Source organism: Candida margitis (genome assembly GCF_024628925.1).
Source record: "Candida margitis strain CBS 14175 chromosome Unknown scaffold55, whole genome shotgun sequence".
Classification (NCBI taxonomy): Eukaryota; Fungi; Ascomycota; class Pichiomycetes; order Serinales; family Debaryomycetaceae; genus Lodderomyces; species Lodderomyces margitis.
In genome coordinates, this window is record NW_026261761.1 from 1 (window position 1) to 22577 (window position 22577).

General features: G+C 38.4%; 11 protein-coding genes across 11 annotated transcripts; 10 read left to right on the forward strand and 1 right to left on the reverse strand. All coding sequences in view use genetic code 12, as the record gives it.

The window, feature by feature from the left end:
- Positions 1–558, reverse strand: CANMA_001148 (glutathione S-transferase; the record flags this gene model as incomplete). Its single annotated transcript, XM_051813086.1, has 1 exon — positions 1–558. A coding segment is annotated over one exon (558 nt), but the record flags the coding sequence as incomplete, so codon positions are not given.
- Positions 559–1299: 741 nt separating this feature from the next.
- Positions 1300–2718, forward strand: HBR3 (rRNA-binding endoribonuclease; the record flags this gene model as incomplete). Its single annotated transcript, XM_051813088.1, has 1 exon — positions 1300–2718. The coding sequence occupies one exon, from the start codon at positions 1300–1302 to the stop codon at positions 2716–2718; it is 1419 nt and encodes a 472-aa protein (XP_051673201.1).
- Positions 2719–2892: 174 nt separating this feature from the next.
- IRS4 (Irs4p) lies at positions 2893–4998 on the forward strand (the record flags this gene model as incomplete). Its single annotated transcript, XM_051813089.1, has 1 exon — positions 2893–4998. The coding sequence occupies one exon, from the start codon at positions 2893–2895 to the stop codon at positions 4996–4998; it is 2106 nt and encodes a 701-aa protein (XP_051673202.1).
- A 276-nt stretch (positions 4999–5274) lies between these two features.
- On the forward strand, positions 5275–7440 carry CANMA_001151 (uncharacterized protein; the record flags this gene model as incomplete). The annotated part of the gene is made up of 1 exon (XM_051813090.1): positions 5275–7440. The coding sequence occupies one exon, from the start codon at positions 5275–5277 to the stop codon at positions 7438–7440; it is 2166 nt and encodes a 721-aa protein (XP_051673203.1).
- Positions 7441–8957: 1517 nt separating this feature from the next.
- Positions 8958–10538, forward strand: YCK2 (serine/threonine protein kinase; the record flags this gene model as incomplete). The annotated part of the gene is made up of 1 exon (XM_051813091.1): positions 8958–10538. The coding sequence occupies one exon, from the start codon at positions 8958–8960 to the stop codon at positions 10536–10538; it is 1581 nt and encodes a 526-aa protein (XP_051673204.1).
- Positions 10539–11776: 1238 nt separating this feature from the next.
- CANMA_001153 (uncharacterized protein) lies at positions 11777–13057 on the forward strand (the record flags this gene model as incomplete). Its single annotated transcript, XM_051813092.1, has 1 exon — positions 11777–13057. The coding sequence occupies one exon, from the start codon at positions 11777–11779 to the stop codon at positions 13055–13057; it is 1281 nt and encodes a 426-aa protein (XP_051673205.1).
- Positions 13058–13634: 577 nt separating this feature from the next.
- Positions 13635–14639, forward strand: CANMA_001154 (class I SAM-dependent methyltransferase; the record flags this gene model as incomplete). The annotated part of the gene is made up of 1 exon (XM_051813093.1): positions 13635–14639. The coding sequence occupies one exon, from the start codon at positions 13635–13637 to the stop codon at positions 14637–14639; it is 1005 nt and encodes a 334-aa protein (XP_051673206.1).
- A 262-nt stretch (positions 14640–14901) lies between these two features.
- CANMA_001155 (class I SAM-dependent methyltransferase) lies at positions 14902–15957 on the forward strand (the record flags this gene model as incomplete). The annotated part of the gene is made up of 1 exon (XM_051813094.1): positions 14902–15957. The coding sequence occupies one exon, from the start codon at positions 14902–14904 to the stop codon at positions 15955–15957; it is 1056 nt and encodes a 351-aa protein (XP_051673207.1).
- Positions 15958–16364: 407 nt separating this feature from the next.
- CANMA_001156 (E2 ubiquitin-conjugating protein) lies at positions 16365–17186 on the forward strand (the record flags this gene model as incomplete). Its single annotated transcript, XM_051813095.1, has 1 exon — positions 16365–17186. One exon carries the CDS (start codon positions 16365–16367, stop codon positions 17184–17186), a length of 822 nt encoding a protein of 273 aa, XP_051673208.1.
- A 1344-nt stretch (positions 17187–18530) lies between these two features.
- On the forward strand, positions 18531–20855 carry CHS4 (Chs4p; the record flags this gene model as incomplete). The annotated part of the gene is made up of 1 exon (XM_051813096.1): positions 18531–20855. One exon carries the CDS (start codon positions 18531–18533, stop codon positions 20853–20855), a length of 2325 nt encoding a protein of 774 aa, XP_051673209.1.
- Positions 20856–21848: 993 nt separating this feature from the next.
- Positions 21849–22541, forward strand: RCT1 (Rct1p; the record flags this gene model as incomplete). The annotated part of the gene is made up of 1 exon (XM_051813097.1): positions 21849–22541. The coding sequence occupies one exon, from the start codon at positions 21849–21851 to the stop codon at positions 22539–22541; it is 693 nt and encodes a 230-aa protein (XP_051673210.1).
- Between the last annotated feature and the right edge of the window lie 36 nt (positions 22542–22577).

The window sequence follows — 22577 nt, forward strand, 5'->3', positions numbered from 1 at the left end:
ATCAGCAGCAGAGATCTTGTCACCAACAAACCATTTTCTACCTTTAGCATGTTGCGCCTTTAAGAAGTCATTCAAGTATTTAACATTCTTTTCAGTTTCTGGAGCGTAGTAACCTTGGTTGATCTTGCCAACAACTGTCTTCACCAAGGTACTGATTGGGAAAGGAACGGATTTTCCAGCAACATCATTGACCAACAAACCAACTAATAAAGCTTGGATAGTACCTTCGGCATAGTGGTTAAAATAGTCAATCAAGTCCTTGTCATCTTCAGTAGCTGGCTTGAATTTTCCAGTGGTGTCGTAATGGTCGATCAAGTATTGAACAATGAATCCTGATTCAGCCAATTTTTTGACAGTGCCATCTGGCTTTTCAATGTGAACAACTGGTGTTTTACCCAATGGATGATACTTTTTATAGCTTTCTGGAGCTCTAACCATTTGAACACGGTCTTCCATGTGCAAGTTGTATTCCAATCCTAATTCTTCCAACAACCATACAACTCTTTGAGCTCTAGAGTGAGCTAACCAGTAAACAGTGATTTTATCTTCTTGAACCATTGTGAGTATGTGTATGTACTTTGCTGATAAAGAAAAGAAGAAAAAGGCAATCAGTAAATGTGACACTCCAATGAAGAAATATCTATTTATTTAAGTGTCATTTTCCTTCCACTGCCAATCGACGCGGATATAAATTATTGACTGGGGAACGGCAGTTTAAAAGACAACTTTTATTGTTTGTGTTTTTGTAACCCTTTTTTATATTGAGAAACGGGACGGAAGAAAAGAAAAGAAAAGAAAAGGGAGAGTACTGAGAGAGACTAACAATCGAATGTACATTGTTTGTTGGCTATATCCGCATCTGAATGTTTTAAACCCCACGACAATAATTTATACACACACACACCAGCATATATATATATATCACAGGCACAGACATAGACACGTACACCCCTGTCTTAGCTAAGCTTCTGTAGATCAATTTCAATAAAACGTTGGGGATGTGTATATAAAAACCATTTTGCATTGTATCCGAGGTTTTCATACGAAATTTGTCAACGTTAGCAACTGTCATGACGTCGCCGTAATTTCGTTAAAGATAGAAGGACCTTACAAGTGAAATGGCGTTCAAATGAACCATCTAGTGTAGTGTAGTGTAGTTGGTATTGGATCTTTGGCTGCTAGCACTTGGTTTAGATTTACGTAGTGTGTACTGCATATACTCACCTCATCCCAAAAAATTTAATTTTTGCACCAACTTGACTTACAGAGAATGTAAAAGAAACTCTTCAACTGCTAATCATGTCCGCAGATAAACATATAAAAACAGTGGTATTGGATGCTGGGCCATTAATCACACAACCAGCGACAACATTACAACAGTATGCTCAAGAATATTACACCACACCCGGTGTTCATTCCGAGTTAAAAGATGAGTATGCTCGCCAACAGTTGATACTCTGGGGAGATCAATTAAAGATTAAGCAACCTTCACAGGGCAGTATCGACAAAGTGATCAAGTTTGCTAAATTAACAGGTGATTACAGTGTTTTATCAGTCAATGATTTGCATATTATTGCCTTGGCTTATGAATTAGAGATTCAAAGTGGAGGAAAATTGAGAAGCTTTCCTGGCGAAGTGTTGGAAGGACAAGAAAAAGATGCACAAGAGACATTAACTGAGAAAAATGGGGCTTCAGGTGATGGGTTTGCTCCAGTGAAGAAGGGCCGTAAAAGAGGTGGAAAGAGACAAAGAGAAAAGAGGGAGGCTGAGTTGAGGAGATTGCAGGAGGAAGAAAAGAAGGAAGAAGATGCCTCTTCTGAGCATATCGAGCAAACTGATAAGCAAACTGATAAGCAAATTGATTCAAACTCAGCTGCTACAGAGGGGAAAAACAAACAGGACTCAGGGGATTCTTTTCAACAGGATAATTCTAAAACACAGCAAAATGCCACTGTAGATATCAAAGAACCCACTCAGCAAGATATAAATGAAGAATACAATGAATCAGATGACGATGGCGACTGGATCACACCAGAGAATTTACGAGATGAAATAATCAAGGACCAGAATGAGAAAATTCTAGATACTCCAATTGAAAACAAGTTGATCAATGTGGCTTTAGCTACCGGAGATTTTGCATGTCAGAATGTATCCATCCAATTAGGCATCAACTTGCTAAACACCATGTCAGGTAAGCAAATCAAGAGAGTGCGTAATTACATGTATCGCTGCCATGCGTGCTTTAGACTCACACCTATCAACAAGGATGGCAAACCAAAACATTTTTGTCCAAAATGTGGAGGTGATACTTTAATAAGATGTGCCGTTTCAGTTGATAACAAGACTGGTAGAATCACTCCTCATTTGAAGGCCAATTTTCAATGGATCAAGCGAGGTGAACGGTACTCACTCCCATCGCCATTGAGCAAAAATCAACAAAGATTACAAGGTAGAGGTGGACACCAGCACAATAAAGAAAACAGACACAAATCACAGCAAAACCCTTTGATACTAAGAGAAGATCAAAAGGAGTATCAACAAGCATTAAAGAATGATGAGTGGGAAAGAAGACAAAATGAAAAGATGTTGCAGGATTGGATTGGAGGAGGAAGTGCTGATAATTATGTTAGTCCCTTTGGTACTGCCAATACTATTAGACCCAGTGGTGTACGTGTTGGTAAAGGCAGATATGTCAATTCCTCTAAAGGTAAGAGATAAGTAGTGAATAGTTATACAGTATAAGGCTATGTCTTTGTGTAAAGTTCATTCGCCATAGATGTCTTACAGAGAAAAGGAAAAAAAAAAGAAACAGGGCAAAGAAAAATCAGTGGGAGAGAGAATGTTTTCTCAACAGGAATTTAATCTGTTCTCTAGTTTATCTTTATCAACCAAATGAGCAACGCCAACAATGCTGCTAGCATAGCTGCTCTAGCGGCGTTTAATGCAGGCAAGAAGAAAGACGTGGATGGTAATACAACCACACACCCGCGACCAACTGGCCAAACACACATGCAACAGCCACAGCCCAGAAGAAGCCCGACTCAGAAAATTGTTACAACCACTACCACCAAAAAAGTAGGGAATGCTCACACAGATACAGCACCACTGGCGACACTTCAACCAGGATATTCACCCATTCAGAAGCCACACATCTATGATTCTTTGTCTGATTATGAAGACAGGGCAAGTAATGGAGATTACTTTACCCAAACACCACGCCAGGTATCACGACGAAGTTCAGCCAAGCTGCCAAACTACCTGCCAATGTTACTGCCACAATCACCAAGGGATATGATCAGCAGCGTAAAGAATTCAATAGATTCCAAAGCCATCAACAACGACGCCAGTTGTAAGCGATTATCGCTCGATTATTCGCCGCATGAGATGTTGAAGAATCTTAAAGATTCATTAAATAGAAAGTCTCAGTCGCAAAATATACCCAAGTTCATGGATTCCAGAGGTCAGACAATTCTCGATGGAGTTAGGGAGCGAGTCGGTGACAATATGAGAGAGACATCGAATAATTTGGCCAATCTTAGTCTAAAGCAGTACGAGTTCCAGAAGGCTAATTCTGACGCCGAATGTGGTAACAATTATAGTCGAAACGACTCCCGTACATCATTTGAAACGTGTCCAAATGATGTAGAGTCAAGACTGAACTCACGTCGCCAGCTGCTGACTCCTAATGCACATGGAGTGAGGATAGATGTGACCGACCATGATGCAGAAATGAATAAAGAAGAAGAAGATTATGACAATAATGACGTGACAATTAAGATCCCGGTACACGAGACTGACAATCTGTCGGTGATTAATAGAGGAATGAGAAGGAAGCCTCCGCCAGCATCAGATGAGGATCTGGACACAATAGCTCGTCTCACCACTTCAGATACGGATAATAATGATGATGCCTATTTCAATCTGAGTGATGGGTACTCCGGTGACGAATTGAGAAAAAAGATGCAACTAAACGGAGTGTCGTCGGAGACTTTTTCCAGTGGAGAGGCTATGCTACCGCCGGATGATTTTGTATCATTTACTGATAATGATGAATCCGAGCCTACAGGGGTGACCAAAGTAAAGGATACCAAGTTTCCTCAATTCCCTGATGTAAGGAAGCACCATCAACATTTGTTTGGAATGAGGCGTCATAGATTGAAGGAGGGTGACAAGTACCAAAGATTTGATTCGGGACCAAACTCCGATGACGAGTTGCTGGAATCGCCAAGTCAGGGACAGACACAGCTAGCACCAACAGCACCTTCCCCAAAACAACAAATTCAACAACAAGGACACAATAATACATCCAAGAGCAGTCTGCAGCCAGTACAATTTAAAACCACAATGAGAAAGACTAATAAGCGTAAGGATAGAAAAACTAAATTCGATGAGCTTAAGCCGTGGAAGACCCACGATGAATTGAATTTCCTAACTGAACAAGAACGGAAAAGATACGAAGGTGTGTGGGTAAGCAATAAAGGACTTTACATGAATTTGGTGGTGACAAAGTTGAATGGTGTTGATTATAATCGAGTTGATGGAGAAAAACCAACAATTGAACATGATGATTCAATGAGGGCGGCGTTGATATCAACTAATGTTATTCAACCCGATGCAAAAGATGAGGGAGACAATGTTAAGTCAGAGTCGAAAAAGGATTCACCCGATGAGGAGACACCCACATCTAAAGCAGAGGAAGCGGCAAACAAATTGCATAGTTTGAAAAATGCCGATTTGAACCAATTGATACTTGGTCCCGTGGTGAAGAGGCTTTGGAATCGAAGTCGATTACCCAATGACATTTTGGAACAGATTTGGAATTTAGTTGATTTCCGCCGTGATGGTACATTAAATAAGAATGAATTTCTCGTGGGCATGTGGCTTGTTGACCAATGTCTTTATGGTCGTAAGTTACCTAAAAAAGTTGATTCTGTTGTTTGGAATAGTCTTGGCGGTATAGGAGTGAATGTAAATATAAATCTGAGAAGGTGGAAATAGGGACTGGACCCCACGAAATTGATGGAAGTGGAGGGAGGAGTGATTGATAGAACTTATAGAATATAGTTACATTATAAATGGCTATTATGTAAACATAACCTTGTGATACTGGTTTAATCCACTTTAAACAAAGCGAAAAGCAAAAAAATCAATATACAAGCGATATGTCAATATTTTTTGGTAAACAAAAGAAACTGAAGAAAAAGAAAAAAAAAGATCTTACGAAGCTTAATCTAGTTCTCTTTTTGCACGAGAATCAAGCTATAATACACAGAGATGAACTTGATGGATATGCTTTCAGTGGATCCGCCATCTTCGATATACGGAAATGGTGGAATCGATGAACCGTCGATATACGAAGGAGAAGCAGCAGCAGCAGCAACGGTCGTAGCTTTGGATGAAAATGGACTACTGCAGCAACTGCACCAACAACAACTGCATCAAAATCCTTACCTTGTCAGCCCTGGTGTTGCAAATTGGCAAAAGAATGAAACTAATGCATCAGGAGTTTATTACGTGCCTACATCATTAACTGAAACTCAACTTGTACTTATACAAATCCTATTACATTTAATCAGTGAGACATTAATTAATGAGGTGAGATTGAGACGCAAAAAGACTAGTATTGATAGTTTACTTGAAGTTTCATCAATGTCTAGTTCAATTGCCGGTGGCGATGGTGGTGACAACTATTCCGAAATTGATTCTAACAAGGCCAATAGTTTGAAATTGGTTTCCATGTGTTTTGATAATTTACTAAGGGTGAGCAACCACCCATCGTTATTGGTTAATCATTTTATGCCAAAGCGTCTCTTGCTACTGCAAAATACCACCTCACAAGCTTCTATGTCGGGCAAATTACAGTTTTTCAACAAGATGATTGATTCGATATTGGAGCAAAACCGATTACAAAAAAATGATGAATTTTATCCCATCTTGGTAGTAGCCAAGACCACTAAGGAATTGGAGTTAATTGAAGGGTTGGTAATTGGTAAAGTGTTGACTTATACCAACTCGAGTAATTTAAAACTATACGATGATAAACGACGTCTCAATGAAGAAGAAGACAAGGATTCCAAAAGGGGAATTTATTTGAATTTGATTCTGACTCCACAATTGTACAATAATTATATGAACAAGTCAACGTCATCTAGCTATAGATTTATATTTTCATTTGATTCCAAAATTGATTCAACTAATCCTAGTATTGAAATGTTGAGACTGAGTAACCCATGTCCTATATTTGTTCCAATCCCCATTTATTCACTCGAGCATTTGACGTTGCAAATACCTGAACCAAATTCGGGTGGGTTTGATGTTGGGGCTGATATGGTTGATGGTAGCAATGGCGATGAAAATGGTTCTGGTTCTCTAGCTTCTAATCCGACGCTATTGTGGAAATTAAAGTTGTTGAATACGTTGGTGGTAAATTTCAATAAGTTTAAGCATCTAGTACAGAACGAATGGCATCGCCTGTTTTACTATGATAATTACGGGGACAAGATGAAAGTTTTTCTTGTCAATTTGCCTCATCCTAAACGAATTGATGACTTATTTATCAAGTTTAATGATGAATGGGTATTGCATTTTTCTGATGACCGATTATTGAAGAAATTGAACTCAATCTATGAGAAACAAATATTCGGGTCCATGGAATTAGGACAACCTTTAACTACTGATAATTTCGCATATCAATTTGCTGAATTGCTAACATTCAAGTTACGTCAAATGAATTTAGATTTGGAAAAGATGCATGCTGGAAATGAGAAAGAACAAGGAATTGGTCAGAAACGTTTACTTGAAACGTCTAAACAAGTACATTTTGATGAAGATGAGAATACGATAGCTGAAAGTTATCATAAATTGCGAAAATTAAATGACGAAGCTAGCATTGTCGATCGCAAATTATCACGAGTGGAAAGTGATTTACATAAAGTGTCGGAAAAAGATGCCGATTTAGATAATCGTCTTCAACAATTGAAATCAATTACCGAACATAGCATTAGTGACCTGTTGTTATCGACACAAACAGATCAAATTGCAAATTTACAAAAGGAATTGACTGATTTACAACAAGAATATGACAGGTTGACGAATGAAACGGAAGATTTACGAAACAAGTACCAACAGAGTTCATCAGAAGCAGTCGCTGAGCTGCAGAAACGTACAACTTTACAAACCCAATTGGCTAAAATAACCAACAAGATGCAATTACCTGGGATTGCCCAACTACCCGATTTGATCCATCAAGATACTATTCTCACAAATCAACATAAATTGACTCGATTACAAGCACAACATAAATTTCTTAAATCGTTTTTCCAACAGCGGATTGAAAAGATTTTGGTTGAACGACAGTCGATTATGGAAGCTAGTGGTGCGTCAGCTGGATCTAGTAGTCGCCCAAGTAATAGAATAAGTCGTGATTCGACCCCATTTTAGGGGAAAAATAAAAAAAAAAAAGCAGAATGCGTAAGACGAAAGACGAGAGTGTTGTTTTGTTGTACTTAGATTATAGCTTTATGTCATGATGGGACGTATGTGTGTAGATCAAAATATGCAGAAAAAGAAAGCGTTAACCAACGGACAAATTCAAAGATGTAAGATTTACGAGACGCAGGGTTATTTTTGACTCTTGAGCATTTGATAGTACAGTTTAACTAAGGAAGTCAATCTCTTTTGCAATACCTGGTAAAGTGCTACTAATGTACTTCTGCTGAAGAGGTATTGGTTTTTGATTGGTTATGATACTGTGGTTAGCGTTGTTGTTGGGATTTCTTAAAATTTCGATTCCCCGCATATACGCAAAAAAGTATAATTGTTTTCTTTTAGCTTAATTAGACAAAGTACAGTTACAGTGGTGCAAAGAGCTAAAAAAAAAACCATCGAAGAGTATTGATGTTGATGTTGATGTTGATGTTGTTGTTACTTGACACAGTAGCTATGTGATAATGTAACCATACTGAGAATGGTAGACTTATTGAGAAATAGTGGTGACTGACTAATGACTCGTAGTATTATCTTGTGAAAATTCAACTGGTAGCAGTATAAAGAAGTGTATTCAAACTTGAAGTAAAGAGCAAAGAGCAAAAAGCAAAAGGCCAAAAGAAATTGGAAAATGGCAAAGTAAAAAAAAAGTAAAAAGAAATTAAAAAATCAAAGTAAATAAAATCAAAGTAATAAAATCAAAGAATAAAAATTAAAATTAAAATTAAAATAAAAAAAAAAAAATCCAACGACAAAAGAAAAGAAGAAAAGAAGAAAAGAGAAAACTTTAACAAACCAAAAAAAATACAACACAACACTACACTACACAACACAACACAACACAACACAACACAACACCCACATCGTTTTACAACAAGGTACTTCATCCACCTACTAACTACTACTTATTACTTACTACATTCCACTGTACCATACACAAGCAGATCGTTCACATCTTCACTTCATCTAACAAATAGTACTACCTTTGGTTGCCTTTTCCCTTTTATATATATATTTATATATATATTATTTTATTTTATTCATTGTTCATTTTACAGTTTTCCACTGACACCACCACCAAGACAATCAGATCATTAGCATTTTACTCAGTTGATACCAGATTTGGAACTACCAGCTACTATCACTCAACTCATAAGTTAGATTCATATACTACTACTACTACTACTTATACACATATAGAGAGATATATTCATCATTGCTTGGAACTCGCCACATACCCTGGAGAGACAAAAGCTAACTTCTTAATCACCCACCTACGACCAAAACCGCAAAAATATCCAAATTTTCCACCCTTTGGTTATTTTATTTTATTTTATTTTATTTGCTTTTTTTTCTGTGTTGAAAGTACAAATCACTTCATTCCCACACATCAGACGAATCTTATAGGACCAATCGATTTCCCATAAGATAATCAGTTCTTATCAAACGCACCTAGTTTTTTTCACAACTACATGTCTAATCGTGTAGCGTCCCCAACTAATCCGGCCGCATTAGCAGCTGCACAAGCATCACATAGTCCAGTTTTAAATTCCAAAAGCGCAGTACCAATGAGCCAGCATCATCATCACGCGCAAGCTAATGGCGCAGCAGGCAATTCAGTAGCTGCTGCTGCTGCATCTTCGTCAAGCAACTCCAACTCATCGGTTGTTGGGTTGCATTACAAGATTGGTAAGAAAATCGGTGAAGGTTCATTTGGAGTTATATTTGAAGGTACAAACATCATCAATGGAGGACCAGTTGCTATCAAGTTTGAGCCAAGAAAGACTGAAGCTCCGCAATTGAGAGATGAATATAGAACTTATAAACATTTACAAGGATGTGCTGGCATTCCTAATGCATATTATTTTGGTCAAGAAGGGTTGCATAACATTTTAGTTATTGATTTATTGGGTCCATCGTTGGAAGATTTATTTGATTGGTGTGGCAGAAGGTTTTCCGTCAAGACAGTGGTGCAAATTGCAGTGCAAATGTTGACCTTGGTTGAAGAAGTACATCGTCACGATTTGATTTATAGAGATATCAAACCAGATAATTTCCTTATCGGACGTCAAGGAATGCCTGATGAAAACAATGTTCATTTAATTGATTTTGGTATGGCAAAGCAATATCGTGACCCAAGAACAAAACAACATATACCATATAGAGAAAAGAAGTCATTGAGTGGAACAGCAAGATACATGTCAATCAACACCCATTTAGGAAGAGAACAATCAAGGCGTGATGATTTGGAAGCATTGGGACATGTGTTTTTCTACTTCTTGAGAGGTCAATTACCATGGCAAGGGTTGAAAGCACCAACAAATAAACAAAAGTACGAAAAGATTGGTGATAAAAAGAGAACAACCCCAGCAGTCACTCTTTGTGATGGCTTGCCAACACAATTTGCAGAGTATTTGGATTCAGTGAGATCATTACCTTTTGATGCCGAGCCTCCATATGAAGAATACAGAATGATGTTGGTTTCAGCATTGGATGACTTGGGACAATCCTGTGATGGAGATTACGATTGGATGCATTTGAATGGAGGTAAAGGATGGGATGCCACAATTAACAAAAAGCCTAATTTGCATGGATATGGCCACCCAAACCCACCAAATGAAAGAGAAAGAAGACATCGTGACCAAAGAAGGAGCAGGCAACAACAACAACAACAACAACAAGCACAACAACTGCAACAACAACAACTGCAACAGCTCCAACTGCAACAACAATATCAACAGCAACAATTGAATCAACAACAACTGCAACTGCAATTATCAGCAGCTCAATTACACCAACAGAAGTTGCAACATTTGGTGAATAGACCATTACCACCAATCAAACAAGAGTCAACTTCAGCATTGCCTACAAATAGCCGGAATGAGATGTTGGCTAATGGCGGTGGTGCCGGGGGAAATAATGTTGGCGGTGCCGGGGCTGGTGGCAAGTATGAAGGATATGGTCAATACCAGCAGCAACCACATCAACAACAGCATCTTGATGATGATGGCGATGAAAATAAGGGATTTTTTTCTAAATTGTGTTGTCATTAGGGCAAGAGAAGGGATGAGGGTAGTGCTAATGAAGAGAGAGGAAGGGATTAAGCACCAACGTTTTAGATGTGTTGTTAGAGGCGATAATTTCAATGCCTTTGCATTTAGCGTTTCTTTTGGATTTGATTTAAAAATAATTATTATACAACTTTACAAAATATATTAATATTAATAAACAATGTGAGTGAGCTTTTTCTTTTTTTATTTTTGTTTTTGTTTTGCTGTTTTATGGTCAAGAATTAGACTTGTATTTTTGAAAGATAAGGAATGGTGTGTTTGGATTGCTGTATGTGTGGGGTTCTCTTTTACATCACCGTGCTTTGCGACGGAACACTTTAGGTTTCTTGAACTAAAAGTCTATGATATGATCCTTTGATCGTGACGATACGAAGTGGGAGGATCAACGGAGGAAAATTGTCTCTGATGATGATAATAGTTGAAAGAGCATCTGGGGATGATATACATTACCACATTTGAATAAATGAAAACAAATGACCTTGACATTACATAATAGCAAAAGCAAAGTGAAGCAAATATGGAAACTAAATCTCAATTAAGGAAATTTATATCCCTATATATATATACTTCTACACTTATGTCTAAATTGCCCGAATTTGGTTATTAAAAGTACAATCGGGGGAGGGGGGGGGGGGGGGGGTTATGGAACCTTTTGTCAAAAATAATTTAAATTTCGTTATCTATCAAAACTAGACTGTTTTTCTGGTGGNAGGGAACCTTTGGTCAAAAATAATTTAAATTTCGTTATCTATCAAATCTAGACTGTTTTTCTGGTGGTCCTATATTGTTTCCTGATTCATTGTGTAATACATCATTGATTGATATGTGATGTTTTTTGCTTATCTATCGATTCTAAAAACTTTATATCAAAAAAAACATATTTGTGTATATGTGCCTCTATTGTTCTTGCTTTGTGTCTTTGTTGTTTGTGTGTGTTAGTTTTGCCTTATTTTAGTATTCATTTTTCGCAACTAAATGTATCCTAAAGATTTATTTCTAATCTAAAAGATAAGCGCATTTGTCTACACATAATGGTTCCAAAAGGGGGAAGGGGGACGAGAAAAAGCATATAAATAGATGGTCAATTGTCCCTTTTGCTGTTTTCATAAACTGAATACTCCTTTCTTGTATGTATACCATACTTTATCGACAATTTTTCCACCCTACTATTTGATTACATACTTACCCTTGACTTGATTATTTGACTTGAACCACTAACAATGGCCGCTTCTTTTGTTGCTACTACCACTATTCCCAACTATCAAGATATTTTGGATGGCAATGTTCATAAGAAGGTGCCTCTTAACACTTATGTTTCTCAACTTGAACCAATCTACAGATCAATCCCCTCACAACTCCCAACACCAACAGCAACAATAGCTCCTTATTCTATTACTCCAATCAACCCTAAATTTGACCCTTTAGTCCATTTACAATACTACGCCAATGGCTCAGCCGGTAAAGACCAATACAACAATACACGCAGGTTAACCTTGGACCAATTGGGCCTTTCAAACCCACAAATGCAAATTTCCCCCATTGGTGTCTCTGATCCATTCCCACTATTCACCAGCGAAGCAGTCAACATTATGCGTAGTGAGTTATTGGCTAAGGAGAACTTTATGAAGTATGCGAGATATTGTCATTCTTCAACAACGGGGATGGATTGTGTTGTGCGTGGGTATGTTAAGGATAATGATGGTGTGGTGAATTGTGAGTTTATTCATGATGCATGGACACATCCTGCTACTTTGGAATTGATTTCTAGGATGGCGGGCGTTGAGTTGGAAGTTGTTATTGATTTTGAGATTGCACATTCTAATATTTCAATGAAGACTCCCGAGGAAGCTGATGCTGAGATTGCCAGACATGAACAACAGCAACAGGAGCAAGAAATGAATAGTGAAGAAGGTGCTAATGCGGCTACCACCACTACTTCTCCTACTAAATCTGAAGATGATATCCGTGCTGTTGTTGGCTGGCACCACGATTCGTACCCATTCGTCTGTGTCCTTATGCTTAGTGACACGACAAACATGATTGGCGGTGAAACTTCGCTTCGTATGGGCAAGACCAGCCCTGAAGCCAAACAAGAAATTGCCGTAGTTCCCGGTCCAAAACAAGGCTCAGCTTGTGTTTTACAGGGGAGATTAATCGAGCATATTGCACCTACACCACAAGGATTAAGTGAACGTATCACTATGGTTACTAGTTTCCGTGCTCGTGATCCGGCATTACCTGATACTTCGATCTTGGATACTGTCAAGCCAGAAGTCAATTTTGGTTCAAGATATCATGAGTTTTATCAGCAATGGATCAATTATCGTTGTGATTTGGTTAAGCAACGGTTGGATTTGATCAAGCTGGGTGCAATGGTTGAAATTGGTGGTGATGGTGTTGGTAATGGTGGCAAGAAGGTGTTTGATAAGAAGAAGATGATTGAGAAGTTGAAGGAGTTGGAAGACTATATTAGAGTAACTCATGAAGAAATGCTTTGCTGAGGGGAACAAACGACGCCATTGGTTGTGGTCGCTCTGAATTTGACCCATTTTTGTTTAATTTAATATGTAAAGAGTGTATGTTCTGGTTAACAGAGGAATATTCCTCCCAATTTTTAAACTATTCCCTCTCAGATCAATTCAGTAAGATATTACGTAAGTCTACGTGTAACTGAAACAAAATCTTACACAAAAAATTACTCCTTCAATTACCAACATTTGAACAAGATCAGTAATCTCAATGAATACATATATATATATAGTACCTATAACATAACATATAGCAGGGAACATATCCACCTTAATACCATGAAACTATACAACCGTAATCAATCAGGCGATTTTGAACCCATAAATATACAATCTAAGCGATTAATTGGAGCCGCATTGCTCAACAGAAAATTAAAAGTACACGGGACAATCTCTCCTCATAAATAAGTCGATTTATTTACATCACCATTGCAGTTACAACTTGGCTTACCGATAATTGCAACATAGCAAGGCACTTTCCATTTTCAGTACACTACCTCGTTAGCCAAGTACAAACCTATTGAATCGGAAACCAAAACTAAAATTAAGAATGGCAGACACTGAATCTCAGGCAGCGCAAGCCCATCAACATGCAGTCGAATTGAACAGACAGGCATTTGACGAAGTGCTAGCTCAGAAATATGAGAAAAAGGAAACACAAATCTTAATGGCTTATTTATTTGTTAAGCATATGTTGGAGTTTGATTTAAGTTTACCGGTAAAACGAAAGAGTTTGGCGGAGTCAGAACTATTGTTGGGTGATGCTCAATTACCATTTAATGGGTTTAATAGAAATGAAATTTTGCCTGATCCAAAGACGTACTTGGCAAACTACCCAAATTCAATTTTCCATCCAGGTGTGAAGTTGTTGGATTTCGCTTGTGGGACTGGGATGGTGACTGAGTTGTTTGTGCCTTACTTGACACTGGATAGTAAGAAAAGTGATGCAGAGGTCAAGAGCGAGATTGTCGGCATTGATATTGGGCCTACTTTCTTGAAGTATTTTAATGAGAGAGCTGCTAAGTCGAGTAGTGACAAATTATCAATGAAGTCTTATGAATACGATGTGCTTGATCCAAAATTACAACCAGAGTTGACGAAGTTTAACAACCACTTTGATGTCATATTTTCCACTATATCTTACCATCACATTCATAATTATCAACAAGTAACCAAGAAATTGGCAGAATTCTTGAGACCCGGTGGATGGATGTTTATTATTGACTTTTACAATGAAGACGTTGAAGAGATTGACGATTCTGACATGAGATCCTTATCGAATGAAGTTCAACATATGGGTGGATTAAAAATCGATAAATTAAACCACACATTGGGTGAAATTTCGGGATTAGTGAATGTATCGAGTGCCAGAGAATTTCGGGCAAAGTTATGGCAGCCAGATGTATTTATTCGTAGTCACAGTACTAAATCCATGGTTGATAAAATGAAGAACGGCGAGTTAGAGAGTAAAGAGATTGAAGGACAGATGAATTACCTTGTTGAGAATAGTTTTATTTATGCCATTGGGCAAAAACCAGAATCAAAAGTGAAGTAAATGAGTGGTTCATACTTTGTTGGCGCGAAAATAAAGTATTACTTAATTAGGAAAGTCCGAATTGGCTCGCTTATGTAATACTACAAATACAAAATATTATAGAATCAGTCGATATAAAAGGTTAGTTTAAACATCTCCACTTACTCCTCTCCGCATGCAATTGATCCAAGAACTCACAATTGCTCCGAAATCTTAAAAATCAGAGAAACTAGTTCTTTCTAGTCAAGAAACCACCAGAATCAAACAAAAAACAAACGCAAGAATGGCATCTAACGACACTAACCCCCACCACCCACATTCAACACAAGCCCATCAACAAGCAATTGCCGAAAACAAACTGGCGTTTGATGATGCGTTTGCTAAAAAGTACGAGAAGAGAGAGTCACAAATCTTGCTTAGTTATTTATTTGTCAAACATTTGTTGGAGTTTGATTTAAGTTTACCCGTGAAGCGAAAGAATTTAGCGGAATCGGACCCATTATTGGGTGATGCTCATTTACCATTGAATGGATTCACGAGGGAAAACACCTTGCCTGATTCCAAAACTTATTTGGATAAGTATCCAAAATCAATTTTCCGTCCTGGAATGAAGTTGTTGGATTTTGCTTGTGGGACTGGGATGGTGACTGAGTTGTTTGTGCCTTACTTGACACTGGATAGTAAGAAAAGTGATACAGAGGTCAAGAGCGAGATTGTCGGCATTGATATTGGGCCTACTTTCTTGAAGTATTTTAATGAGAGAGCTGCTAAGTCGAGTAGTGACAAATTATCAATGAAGTCTTATGAATACGATGTGCTTGATCCAAAATTACAACCAGAGTTGACGAAGTTTAACAACCACTTTGATGTCATATTTTCCACTATATCTTACCATCACATTCATAATTATCAACAAGTAACCAAGAAATTGGCAGAATTCTTGAGACCCGGTGGATGGATGTTTATTATTGACTTTTACAATGAAGATGTTGAAGAAATCAATGAATCGTCCACGTCCCATAACAACAACAATAGATCAATTTCTCATGGAGTCCAGCATATGGGTGGGTTAAAAATTGATAAATTAAACCATACGTTGGCAAACATGGCTGGGTTAATTAATGTGTCAAGTGCTAGAGAATTTAGGACTTATTTATGTCAGCCAAAGGAATTCATCCTCAATCATTCTAAGCAATCAATGGTTGACAAGATGACGAATGGTGAGTTGGAAGTTAAGGAAGTTGATGGAGAGTTGAACTTTTTGATTGAGACGAGCTTGATTTATGCCATTGGACAGAAACCTGAATCAAAAGTGAGTGAGAAAGAGATTGTGAGTTGATGTATGTTTATGCTGTGAAAAGAGTAGTCGAGATCTGATAAGTGTATATATGTTGTGATACTAGAAATTGTAGATATATACTGAATACATTTTATGTGTCGTGTGATTAAACTCGACATTGGAATTTTTTATGACACAACTTAAACTGTTCCCAACAAAAAAAGAAATGCAAGAAAGAAAAAAAAGAAATTGTGTGTGGGTAAAACGACATATCAATTTAATTTCATCATCAATTTTAAAAATCACACTACACTTATACACACCATTTCTTTCCAGAATACACATAAACACAATTTAAAACATACAATCCACGCACTTTATATGCTCCCAGTTATACACATCATCATAACAGTTTAGCTTATTCTTCAGAAACTACTTTATCATACTACCCCTATTTTATAGATAATATGGCATCAAGGCAATCACAAAGACGATTAACCAAAGAATACAAGTCAATCCAGTTGACACCACCTCCTTATATCACTGCCAAACCGAACGATGAAAACATATTGGAGTGGCACTATATCATCACTGGACCACCCAACACCCCCTTTGAACAAGGTCAATACCATGGATTATTACGATTTCCACAAGAATATCCATTCAAGCCACCTTCGATATCAATGATTACACCTAATGGGAGATTTGCCTGCAATACCCGATTATGTTTGTCAATGAGTGATTATCATCCTGATACATGGAACCCGGCATGGAGTGTAGCGACAATTTTAACGGGGTTGCTTAGTTTTATGACGGGTCAGGAGTCGACAACGGGGTCGATTACGACGTCAGATAATGTGAAGCGGAAGTTGGCTCGTGATAGTAAAAAATGGAATATAAAAGAGGATCCAAGGTTTGTTAAGCAGTTTCCTGATGTGGTGAAGCAGAATAAGTTGGAAATTGCTCGTGCTGAAGAAGAAGAAGCGGAGAAGAAGAGACAAAGAGCATTAGCAAGCAATGGTGGTGGAAATGGTGATGGTACCGAAAGGGCTATTGATTTATCACAGTTGGATAACTTGGATCCAGAAGATCGTGCAAGGATATTGATTGAACACGAGAGACATTTGTCTGTTGTTAATAAAAATAACAACCGTAAGGGAGTCAATGGTGGTGATGGTGCTGGTGCTGGTGCTGGTGCTGGTGGTAGCTTTGGCAGTTTGACTGCATTGTTTGGTATTTTGGTTGCTGCTTTTGTTGCTGCTTATTTTGGCATCATGAAGACGGGTTGAGTGAGATGGGGGGAGAGGTAGTTAAGAACTGTATTGTAGATAAATGAGAGCTTTTTGATAGAAAGTTTGATATTTAGTTTTGACTTAATGAATATAAATGATACTCTAGGAACAGTACTGTGGTGACTCTTCTTGGTCAGTTTTGGCGGTAGATGCTCTCTTTCATAGGCTACCTAGGCTACCTGGGCTACCTGGTGAGTCTGTAATGGGTAGATTTGATTTCGGTAAAACCAAGGACAAATACTTCCGGAATTTATACCAGTTTCGGCCCGTAAAGCATGGAACTTTCCAAAATTTTATGCGAGTCAGGTTTTTGTGTAAATTTTGATAGTAAATCAACGCAACAGAACACATAGGTAGATTAAACTTATGGTAATAGCGACTGCCAGAGCAAACAACGATGTAACACTGATTTTCCCCATATTTGATGCATTTGGCATTTCCCAGAAACTCTTGGTTGTTTGCGGTGAAGCCAGGAAGTCCCGATTTTACCCCATTGAGCCCCATTTACAGGTTATTTTTTTTTGCTTTTTCTTGGGGTGGAAGTAAATTTAGCCAAATTGACACGCCTATGTTGAACGACAACGCCTTCCTCCGATTTTCAAAGTGTTAGGGATCTCTACTGCTAGAAAGGAAAGAGGTGTATATATCTCAATAGATATATCTTTGCCGCTTAACATAACATAAAAAGCTTCAGATATAAATACAGTGTATGTATGTATGACTTGACTTGACTTTGCTTAAATGTACGTTACTTTACTTTTACTTTACTTTTTACCTGTCACTTTGACGGCTAAGTTTAAACGAGGACCCTTTTCCAAAAGTTTGACAGATGGAGAGTTATTGTTTTGTTTTATATAGCAGATAGTAGAAGTATGATGTAATAGTACTAACATACCAGTTGATGAAACACCGTGTCTTCTTTGTCCTTCCCTCTCTGTTTCAAATACGACAGAAGTAGAAAGAAAAATAAAAAATAAAAACAAAGAAATGTCTGTTTCTCCCCTTTTAAGACAAAAACAAGTTACTAAATATAATTTAATTTTTACCCACTCACACACATACACATACTCTCTCTCTTTCTCTCTCTTTCTCTCTTTAAAAAAGACCAGAAATTTTTTTTTTTTTATTTTTCCATTTCTAGAACAAGCCAACCAACCAACCAACCAACCAACCAACCAACCAACCAACCAACCAACCAACCAACCACAATTTTTAACAACCAATCAGTTAGGATTTAGTTAACAAGCATACACACTATCGTTACTACTGCTGCTATTACCACTACTACTACCACCACACTAAACTAAACTAAACTAAACTAAACTAGATGGGTTGCTAATAATGAGTTCTGGTTCATCACATCCTTATCGTCAAGTAACTTCATCCAGTAGCAGTGCAACTACTGCCACTACCACTGCTACCACTGCTACCACTGCTACCACACCTTATCCTCTTCTGGATCTCAATCAAACTAGCCAAAGTGACCCCTCTGATAGCTCTCCTAGTATGACTGAAGTTAATTCAGGAATGGAAGATTTGCATTTACCTCCTAATCAAAACAATAAACCATATATACAGCATGATTCTTCAGAACTGATGCCACAGTATCAATACGAGCCTATTCCACCGCCACAACATCAGTATCATTACCCACAACAATACCAACAGCAGCAACAGCAGCCACAATCACAACAACATTACGCGCGTCATGCATCTGCGCCACAGCATCAACACCAACAACATCATCATCATAATCATAGTCATAATCATCCCACACCACAGCCACAAAGACAAAAGTACCGAAGCTTGTTAGGCGGTGATGATGCTGCTGACAAGCAACAGCGTTTATCAAGCTTGCCTACTCATTTGGTCCCAAATATTTCGCATTCATCTTCAGGCAACTCTTCACCTAGAATGGCTGGACAATTGTCACCAACTGACCAACAGTTCTACCAACAGGAGCAGCCACAACAACCACAACAAGTGGTGCCGGATCCAGCCGTGTACGATTCACCCAAGATTGGAGTCACTGAAATCACATCGCCACCAACTGCACCCTATCCGATATATGATTCTACTCCTTCGTCACCGCCTTCAAACCCATTATCAGCTACTTCGTCTGTGGTTAATCTCAACCTCAACAATAATAGCAACACCAACAATATAGATCACCAAATTTTCAGTAGATCTGAAAATAACTTGAGTACGCCTTCAGTTGCCGTATCGACAAAATATGGACATAACCGTTCAGTATCATCCACATCATCATTTTTTTATGATCGTAATGATAATTCGTCGATGGTTGATTTTAACCAAAATGTGATTCAACAGTATTTGGGTTCGAATTCATCCAATTTATTACCCAGAATCAAGACCTTGGAATTGTATCGCAAAAATGCCAAAAAGTCAAATGATCCAAATGTATTGTTTCAATATGCCCAGTATATGTTACAAACAGCATTGATGTTGGCAGTTGAATCGGCAAATAATACGAATATCAACACAGCTACTACTAATGCGCCATTGTCTTTTTCATCAGAATCGGGTGACAATACCCCCATAAACAATAGGTCAATTGAAAATTCTCCTCGCAAGCCCGATACTTCCAGCAAAGATAAAGATAAACACAAGAAGAATAAATCAATTGATTTTTCAACTATAGAAGTGGAAGGTAATGAAAAGAAGTTGCGTAAGGCATTTTTGAAAGAGGCAGTATTTTATTTAAAAAAGTTATCAGATAAAGGGTATGTTGAAGCCCAATATTTATTAGGTGATGCTTATAGTTCAGGAGCATTGGACAGAATTGATAACAAAGATGCATTTATTCTTTTCCAAGCGGCAGCTAAACATGGACACACTGAAAGTGCTTACCGTACTTCATACTGTTATGAAGAAGGGTTGGGTACAGGCAGAGATGCAAGAAAAGCTGTTGAGTATTTGAAAATTGCTGCTTCAAGAAATCATCCTGCAGCAATGTATAAATTGGGAGTCTATTCGTTCTACAGTAGAATGGGATTGCCCAATGATATGAATACGAAGAAGATGGGAATCAAGTGGTTGACTAGAGCTACTAATGTCGCTACTGAATTGACTGCTGCAGCACCATTTGAATTGGGTAAATTATATTACAACGGGTTCAAGGATATTGTCTTGCTAGATAAGAAGTATGCCTTGGAATTATATGCACAAGCAGCATCTTTGGGCCATACGCAGTCAGCCGCCATATTAGGCCATCACTATGAAGTGGGAGAAATTGTTCCCCAAGATTCAAACTTGTCTATTCATTACTACACGCAAGCAGCATTAGGAGGTGATCCCAATTCAATGTTGGCCATGTGTGCTTGGTACTTGGTTGGGTCTGACCCATATTTGCCAAAAGACGACCAAGAAGCTTTTGAATGGGCTAAACGCGCAGCATTGTGTAATTTACCTAAAGCTCAATTTGCCTTGGCCAATTTCTACGACAAGGGAATTGGATGCACAAAGGATGTCAAGGAAGCGCAACATTGGTATACTAAAGCAGCAGAGAACGGAGATGAGAAATCGTTGACTCGATTGACTGATAAGGAGTTGCTGGCTAAGATTCAAAAGAAGTTGAAAAAGAGGCCGGTTGTTGCTCATGCCGATGGCAGTGCAGCACAGGAAAAGGACTGCGTGATTATGTAGTTGTATAGGAAGAGATGATTGAAGATGATATATATTGATGGAATGTTGAAGAATCAGAGTGTGTTTTAGAGAGCTAGATGGTAGTGTGTGTCTCTGTGTGTACATTTTAAGAGTATAAAGTAGGCAGTTGCAAACAATGAAAAGAAATGATTACTCTTATGTTGTTGAAACAATATGTGCTAAAGACTTTTGACACCTCAAGAGCAATCACGTGCTGAGTCGACTTGTGTTTCAAAGGCAGCGCTGTAATTCAGGAATGGAAGGTGTGGTTGCGATAATGTGTTCCTCTGATGTCATTATTACGACATCAATTTACGGTTCAATTTATGTGCTAAAACGTTAACACCCAGTGTCAATTGAATATGAGCTGCACACACTGCCTCCCCCCTGAAGAAGAAAAGATCATCAAACTTTGTTGTCTATGTTTTTGTGTTGTAATCGAACAAAATTTATATGTACTGCCAAGCCTTTGATGCGTGTCTCACTCAAAAAACAGATTACCACCAAATTACATCATTATCTTCATCAACAGGGAACAAAAGCACATTTGTGAAATTTGACCCTAAGCCTTGACTTGTGAATGATGAGAAGATTCCAGAAGAAGAAGAAGACGTAGTTATTTGGCATCAATATAACAGTACCATTACAAAAACGAGAGATAATACCGCAAAGGAGTTCAAGATTGAGAATTGATCACGTGCATTTCTAAGAGGCTGCCTGCTTAGTAGTGCATATAATCTATAGAATCAATGGTTACATGCAGTACAATACAACATTACACAATAACGCCCCATTTTTGGCTCTTTAGAAGCAATTTCATTTTAATTTTGTTTTGGATCACCGGAATTCTTTAAAACAAAAAAAGCCTCTCTCCAGTTGTCGACACGTTTCCGAAATCGACAATATATATATATATATATCAATTGCAATTCCACTTGACTCTATTTTACTTATTTTTTGTCTTCTTTTTCATTTAAAGTCAATTGATTAAATATGTCAGCAAACGATTTCTACTCATCAGGTAACCAAGGTGAATACACCCCACAAGGAGGCAACAACCAACAACAACAAGGTGATGACCAACGTGGTGGCAATGGCGAACTGCAAGACAGAGGGTTCCTCGGTGGTGTCGCCGGTAGTGTCATTGGTGGCATTGGTGGTGATAAGTTGGGTGGTCAAAACCACGGTAAATTAGGTACGGTGTTGGGAGCTATTGGTGGTGCCATTGGAGGCAGTAAGCTCCAAAATGAATACAAGGAGCACAAGCAAGAGAACCAACACCATAGTGGTTCTAATGAAGGTGGCCTTGGTGGATTCTTTGGCGGTGGTGGCAGCAATGATGGTGGATATGGTGGTGGCCGTAATGATGGTGGATATGGCGGTGGCCGTAACGATGGTGGATATGGCGGTGGCCGTAACGAAGGTGGATATGGCGGTGGCCGTAATGATGGTGGATATGGCGGTGGTCGTAACGAAGGTGGAGATTTTGGTTATGGAGGTGGCCGCAATGAAGGTGGACATGGTGGACGCCATGGAGGTGGCGGTGGTGGCTTTGGCGGCCCAGGTGGATACGGAGACAGAATGGAAGAAGGACGTCACCATGGAGGAGGAGGTGGTGGTTTTGGCGGCCCAGGCGGATACGGAGACAGAATGGAAGAAGGCCGTGGAGGTAGAGGTGGTTGGTAAAATGAGAGAGTATGTCTACCCTTTTCCCGTATCTAC